This window comes from Oryzias melastigma, linkage group LG5 (assembly GCF_002922805.2).
Source record: "Oryzias melastigma strain HK-1 linkage group LG5, ASM292280v2, whole genome shotgun sequence".
In the NCBI taxonomy this organism is placed as follows: domain Eukaryota; kingdom Metazoa; phylum Chordata; class Actinopteri; order Beloniformes; family Adrianichthyidae; genus Oryzias; species Oryzias melastigma.
The window spans coordinates 27,300,342-27,308,091 of record NC_050516.1 but is presented as its reverse complement, the minus strand read 5'-3'; the positions used below and the strand labels follow the sequence as shown (position 1 = coordinate 27,308,091).

Below are 7,750 nucleotides of genomic sequence, written 5' to 3'. Positions count from 1 at the left end.
AATAATATTAGCTTAACTCAAAAATGGCAAAAAAACCTCAGTAATTGCCAAATTAGTGAAAAAACGTCAATACATTGCTAAAATATTAGCTAAGCTCAAGAATAGCCAAAAAAAACACCCCAAAAAAAACCCTTAAAAACTTGAGTAGATGCTAAATTAGTCAAAAACTTTAGCATGTTGCAATAATATTAGCTTAACTCAAAGATGGCTAAAAAAAGAAAGAAAAACCTCAGTAAATATCAAATCAGTAAAATTGCTAAGATATTAGCTAAGCTCAAAATTAGCCTTAAAAACATCAGTAGCATTTATGCACCGAAAGTGCTTAACATTTTGATACCAATATTGTATAGATTTTAAAGTACACAAAGAATTTAAAGAATTTTGCGAGAAAATTGCGTAAAACCTTCAATTGCGAAAAATATGTGAATTGCAAAAGTACAAACGTGAATGTTCTGAACGTGTTGAACATGTTTGAGACCGAAATTGCATAAACTGCAAAGCGCACCAAGAATTAGAAAAATTTGCTATTGACTTAACATGGGCTGAAAAATTGTATCAATTATGTAAAATCTTAAAAACCGTAAAATATACGAATACCAAAAGTACAAGCACCCATGTCCTTAACAAGCTGAACGTTTTGATACCAAGATTGCAGAAACTGCTAAATATGGAGCTAAATTTGGGCCAATATTATTTGAAACCCAAATAAAACAGAATGGAAAAAAATATTACTGCTTGGCCAAGAAAAAATTAAAATGTCTAAAACGTTTTGCTATTTGAAAATAAACTCAATTATTTTCAGCTTCAAATGTTCAATTTTTTACGTTTCATAACTCAAAATTTCAATTTTGCAACCCCCCCCCTAGTTTTAACTCTTTTTTCACTTTAAGCTATTTTTTTTCGTTTTCAAATCTCAAAATGTCAGTTTCAAGAGTTTGGGCCCGGTTGGGGCGCGTTGGGGCGGGTCTAACACAAAGGACCAATCAAAATCGATGAGGGTGGTTACATCAGTTCCGGTGCATTCACTGACTCTGGGAATTTGGATAATTACAGTCAGTTTATAACTGTTTATAATGTGCCACAATGTGGCCAAAAGTTTTGAAACTGAAATTTTGAGTTTTGAAACCTAAAAAATTGAACATTTGAAGTCTAAAATAATTAAGTTTATTTTAGAATAGCAAAGCGTTTCTGACATTTATGATTTTTTTGGGGGACAAACACCAATATTTTTTTCAATTTCTTTTATTTGGGTTTCAAATAATATTGGCCCTAATTTAGCTCCATACTTAAAGTGTTTTTAAAGCCTGTTTAAAGCATTATTGTGTGAATGCTGACACAGCATTCACACAATAATGCTTTTTAATGTCGCCAAACTGACAGCAAGCACAGTTCTTTTCTTCTCTTCACCCAACCACTTCACTGACTGTGGTTTTATCTGAAAAGGTGCTGTAAAAACCCTGATAGCACATGACAAAAACATCAAAAACAACCGGATGCCTCGTTGGGAAGAGCTCTACAATGATATCATTACATTCTCACAACCCCAACACCAAGCCTCCGGCTGAAACCCATTCCTGCTTTGGCTCCACTCTGCAGACACCAACAATGCAGAACTCGAGAGGCATCGTCTGTGTGCGCCTCTGAATACAACACAATAGAGAGCTTACCTCAGACTGCTTCAGTTTTTCAAAGTTTGGAGTGATGTAGAAGAGAATTCCATCAAAGGCACCAGGTAGAGAGATGCCGCGGCAAAACAGTATGAACAGCATGAAGTACGGGTATGTAGCTGAGAAATACACCACCTGTGATGGACGAAAAGGTGTTGTCAACGGTTGAATTGGAAAACATTTCATTTTTTGGGATTTTGCGGTAACATTTGGTTACAATATATAAAGAACAGAAGCAAGATTAACTGAACTTGGTGGGGGAGTTGAGGGTAATCATATACAGTAAGTATGATCCTTATCTGAACCAGTTTGACACCTGTGCTAACAAGGTTCACACTTTAGTCAGTAGATAATCCTCTGTTTAAGAAAAAAGGTGGGCTCACCCACAACTAAACATCAGCTACTTAGTGACACAGGAAGCAAAGCTAGGTCATCTTTATCCAAAAGTAATGCAACACCCTACATTTGGTAAATATGGGGGCGACACAAATATAATCCATCTTCAGCTTATAATTTGAATGCATTTGTGGTGTTTGCAGACTCACTTTGCCAGTCCAGCTGACCCCCTTCCAGATGCAGAAATAGACGAGCACCCATGCAATAGCGAGGGTGATAGCCAGCGGGACTCTAACCTCCCCAGGCTTTTCCAGACCATCGGTCAGCTGGTGCATGTTACGTCTGCAAGAAGGGAGTGAAGTCGTGTTACCACACATGCACAAGAAATGATTCACCATCTCACTTCATTTCAGATTTGCGTCACACATAGATGCACATATAAATAAATATTTGATCAAAGTGGATGTGCCATTCAACTTTTTTAAAGTTGTGTGGTTTATACTTTCAATCGTTAGATTCTAATTGTTGTAACAAACTGGGTCACCTGATTTGACCCTCCTACGTTCACACACAAGTAAATGACCTTGTCAGCTTTAATGTGTTCACATTACAGCGCTATCGCTGTGATTCAGAGAGACTCAGAGGACCAGCTTACTCCCAGAACTCCACCACAGCACTGGTGAGGTTAGCAGTGTCTGCAATGCTGTAGTTGGTGTAGCAGCGATCTGTGTTCCAGGAATTGCCACAAGTTTTCCACGGCAGCTCCTGAAATTGAAAGAGAAAAAACCACATAAACACACACTTTCACACACTCACACAGGGACAGTCCTTTTTACTCGGACCACTCTCCCACCGCCGGGGTCCCATTCTCTGCGGTTGTCAAGCAGCCAAGACCACAATGCTAATTCGGGACAGTGGATTTCATGCTTTTCTCAGAAGACTGAATGCTTTATCGGAGAATACATTTATCAATACCTTCTATAAGGTTCTAATTATGTGGGAAAGGAAGTAATAAAAGTCATACTCTATTAGGAATTGTGCGGCCTGAAGCAAAGTAAGCTGGCAAAGCGCCTCACATACAACCACCGAAAATGACTAAGATGCACAAAAGGAAATCTTTAAAAATGTTTTTTTTTTTTTTAAAGAAATGTTTGTATATGTGTTTAAAATACTCACAGTAGTGAAGGAGTTGTACAGATAGTAAATAGCCCAGGCAATGATCACAATATAATAGATATTTAGCCAAAAAGACAAGACAGCAGCAGCCAGACCCACACCTGAAACAACCAGATAATACAAATGTGATATTTGATCTTTAAATAAACAAACTTTTAACTAGTTTTGTGTTTTTTTGTCAAATCCTATATTTAGCCACTTTTCCACTGTCGCCTATTTCTATGTCTACCTGACTACAAGACAGCTTGTTACATCACAAGAAATGAAGGTTTTCGTATATAAAATTGACTACAATAATCATAAAAATAATAAAATATTTACCTTTGAACAACGGCGCCAACTTCCACACTCCAAGACCTCCAATTGAGGTGTACTGACCAAGAGCCGTCTCGAGAAAGAACAGGGGCATGCCAGCAAATATGAGCGTCAAAAAGTATGGAATCAAGAAGGCCCCTAAATGAGAAGTGAAAAGCAAAAGTATGTAAAAGTAAATAACATTATTATTCAATATAATCCCATGTTATTTGGTAGATTTCAGACTGCGCCACAGACCAGGGGACCGTTATTTTCTTGTGCGCAATTACGCACGGATATGGTGTGTGGGGGGGAGATGCCTAGACATAAAACCGATTTAAATTCAAACCCTCCGGGGAAGAAATGTCATCTTTAGATGTTAAGAGCTCTCATTCCATTTCGTGTGCAGATAACCCTGAAAAGTGCCACCCCCCCAAAAAAAAATCCTGATTACCTCCGCCGTTTTTTCCACACAAGTAAGGAAATCTCCAGACATTTCCCAGTCCGATTGCGTATCCGACACAAGAGAGTAGAAAGTCAAATTTTCCAGCCCATGTTTCTCTCTCAGGTATTTCCTTTTTCGTCTTCTGTACCTTCACCACCAAGGTTTTGGGTTTGTCATTTGGCGTGGTGCTGGGCGCATCAGTCACTGTCTCCGTTAAGACGTGCCCATCCGAGGCTTTGGTCCCGTTGGTAGCCATGCTCACGGTGCGTTTCGGTTAGTCCTGACCAGCAGAGAGATGAGAGCTTCAGCACCGGTCCTGACGGGCAGCGGCTTCTCCGTCCTGTGCCGAGGGTCCGCAGAAATAGTCGAGAGGAAAGGGATGATCGGAGTTATGCAATGGATCAGGAATTGGAGTCGGGGCACCAAAGCGACGATCCCGGGAGCCTGAAAGAGGAATTTTACACACGTTTAAAACAAAAAAATCTGGGAAGTTTTCAGAAAACAATGAATGCAAAATCAACATGTTCATTTCCCCCCCAATACTTGATTAGTTTGATTTTTAAATATGAAAATCTGTCTTTATTCCTTAAGATTACTTAAATATCCACAGTTTCCCACACATAAGTTAAAATATATAAACAAAAGGCATGGAATCTGAGCAAAAAATAAATTATCTGGCTTTAAGTGAATAGAAAAACACACAGGATGAAATACAGACTCCTCGTGCACTAAGAGACACTTTAAACGGCCTGAAGTGAATCCACGCTTACGGAAATTTAAAGCCTTCTCTTGTCCTTGATTCATCGTGTTCTAAATTCAGTGGCCCACTTCCCACTGCTTCGATACAAGAGCCGAGCAATTAAACACATTTAGGAGTCAGGCGCAGAACTTAACGCCTAATGAATCACCTGGAGAGCCTAATAACGCTCTGGATTTACAGCTTTAACCATTATTGTCATGTTGTCTGCATGGATTGAAGTTTTTTTTTTTTTTAATCTTTAAATATATACTTTTTTTTAGATCAATTGCGCTGATTTTATATTTTAATACATGTGTGCCATATGCATTTTTTTTCTTTTTACCATAAAATTTACATTTTTATTATTTTTGATATTCAAAATAAACGTCTTTTCATGTGATGTATAGTAAAAACCTATGCGCGCTTCGTGCGCTTTTGGTTTATTGGTGCGTAAAAGCGCAGTCGGAGGCGACGCAGGAGCATAAATGCTTATTCAAAACTAAAATTTGCCCCAAAAATGTTGAAATGTTGCTTTAATAAATAAAACAGACATTGGCTTCGTGCGTCTTCAACGATCAGTGTCTCTGTGATTGGAGAAGGGACGGATCGTAAATCATCCTGAGACTTGTCTACGCACGCTACCCTTTCACCAAAAACTATCACAGAACATTTTTGAGTTATTCCTCATTTATTGTATTTAAAAAACTAATATATCCTAGTATAAAATCAATCATTTACCAAATACTTACAACAAATTCGGCGTCTTGGACAGATTGTTTCCCCGATTTAAATATCCAATTCGGAAAAAAGTTACTTCCTTTTAGTTGCGCAGAATAGAAATAAAACCAGCAAAACTTTGCATCCGATGGCACTTGAGCAGAAAAGTGAAGTCCAGAGGAGGAGAGAATGGTGGTCAAATGCGTCTTTGAGAGCGAGGTGCTGTCCTTAAAGGAGTGGTGCTGAAAGAAAGGAGGGGAGAGAAGACCGGGGAAGGAGCTGCTGCCTTCTGATTTAGAGTGAGCGGGGACGTATCATGGAGCTCAGGCTCCTCACTCTCATCTACATAGCCCCAATGTCACCTCAAAGTCGACCCTCCCCAACTCCAGCATTTCCACCACTGAGATGCCAGTGGATTGGAGAGAGGTTCATCCTCTTGTCTCAAGGTTTTATATCCTTACTCACACCGCTTTTTTTTCCAAATCAGCAACTTTTCTCTCTGTCCCACCCTCTTCCTTCTGTCATGACTCACTCCGTGGCCAGTTGATGCATAGTATGGTCTGTCAGTTCGTTACACAATTCCTTTTTGCCCTCAAGTCATCTCCACTGTAAAGTTTACTATGTTTAGCTATTAATAACCCAGACTCACGCTTAAGTGACAGTCCAAACTCCCTTTGCAATTACATTTTAGATTATTTACACTATTCTGCAAAAGGGGTGACCCTTTGATCAAAAATAATGCTGCATCAGTTGCAGGCTGTCCAAAGCATGTGGATGCAGCAGAAAGATGCCCCGAGCTGCTGTTGCTGCTGGCAAAACAAGATAAGAGGTTTCCAGCCAATAAAAGGAGTCAGGGTGTTTGAGATAAATTGAAAACTGTGCTTATAATCTTCTTAGGCTGCTGTCTTCCAAAATGAAATACCCTTGTGGAACATCCCAAATGAGCAGTCTTTATGCCGACTTTAACTCCCACACTGAGATAAAGTGTTAAGGTCTCAGTGGGAGATTAGACTTTGTCATGGTTCAAAGTTAGTAGGAGTTAAAGTTTGAGGCAAGGAGTTAACTCAACACTTTTGAACTTTAGGTGCTTTAAAATTGAGGGAAAAGGAGAAAATAATGGGATTCTTTGAGGATTTTTATTTATTTTTTTACTCTTCTTAAGTCCAACTAAGTGGCATCTGTGGCAGATTTTGGGGCTGAACTTTAAAAATTTTTGTTGGTGTAATATTTTTCCAAAAAGGAATTAAATTGAATGAGCTTTAGGTTGCAATTTTTCTTTACAATTTCATATGCTTTGCATTTGCACTACTGCAGTGTGGCTTGGTTTAAGTCCTCGATGTGTTGTGAATGTGCTGTATCAGATGAACAAACCACTGTCCACACAAATAGTCATGGTTCTCTTCTTAATATGTTGTTTTCTTGCAAAAATGTATGAAATATACATAAGTTAGGAAAGAAGTATGAAAGGAAAGCAAGACAGAGTGCTGCACCATCAAACCATACATCAAAAAGGAGGCGTCCATTTTGAAAGGAGGTCCTCTTTTATGGTTGGTTAGCCCCACCCCTTCACCAAACCAACCCAATTACTAATCAAAAATTAAACACATGTGAGAAACAAACATTCATATGCATGTTACTTTTAAGAAATTCAACATAAAACAAAAATATCTCTCCCGATAAACATCCAATCCTAAACAAAAACACAAAATTAAAAGAAAACTTTATTTTAAACAGGCCTGTCAAAGGAAAACAAAATCCCTGGACTTTCTGGAACAGGAAGTGTTCCTAAAAAAAAACAGGAAGTGAACAAATAAAACACGGAACAACCAAAAACCAGTGACCATGACATATGTGTGCTCTGCCATACGCTCCCTGCAGTCTTTTAATTATGATTATTTCATTTTTAGCCAAAAATAAACAAAAAAACAGAACAATCATTTTCAGGACGTAGTTCCCGCAGAGCGACAAATTCACCTCTTAGTTTTGGGCAAGAACGTTGGCATGGAGTAAGTCTGCTCTTGTTTCCCATCATCCGTTTGTTTAGACTCTCTCCCGCTAGCTCACAGCCTCTCACAACCCCAACGTAACATTACTGGTGCAACAAAACTGGCAAGAAATATTGGAGCTCTCCAGCCGGACAGCTCTGAGCCAGATAGCAGCTCAGATGTGGAAAATAAAGACGTGCATCCCAAAATGAAAGGAATCCATTTTAAAACAATCAATGACATATATCCATGAGAAAAAAATTACAGTTTAAGATTCCATAAACAAGATAATTTATGCCTCTTATGTCAAAATGATTTTGAAACTCAAAGACGCCTTTTGATTGTATGATAATTGTAACTCCGTTAACATTTTTTGGAAGGATTTATATGA

At 38.5% G+C, this 7,750-nt stretch overlaps 1 protein-coding gene across 1 annotated transcript in view; it reads right to left on the bottom strand.

Annotated features, from left to right (window-relative positions):
- slc6a1b (solute carrier family 6 member 1b) overlaps window positions 1–5,914 on the bottom strand; it is a 16,681-nt gene extending 10,767 nt beyond the window's left edge. The window contains exons 1-7 of the mRNA XM_024269302.2: window positions 5,407–5,914; window positions 3,928–4,362; window positions 3,501–3,632; window positions 3,180–3,280; window positions 2,659–2,768; window positions 2,213–2,345; window positions 1,668–1,802 (exon numbers count right to left, since the gene is read on the bottom strand). Coding sequence (XP_024125070.1) covers window positions 1,668–1,802; window positions 2,213–2,345; window positions 2,659–2,768; window positions 3,180–3,280; window positions 3,501–3,632; window positions 3,928–4,174 — 858 coding nt within the window. The 5' untranslated portion in view covers window positions 4,175–4,362; window positions 5,407–5,914. The remainder of the gene's footprint in view (window positions 1–1,667; window positions 1,803–2,212; window positions 2,346–2,658; window positions 2,769–3,179; window positions 3,281–3,500; window positions 3,633–3,927; window positions 4,363–5,406) is intronic.
- Window positions 5,915–7,750: the final 1,836 nt, after the last annotated feature.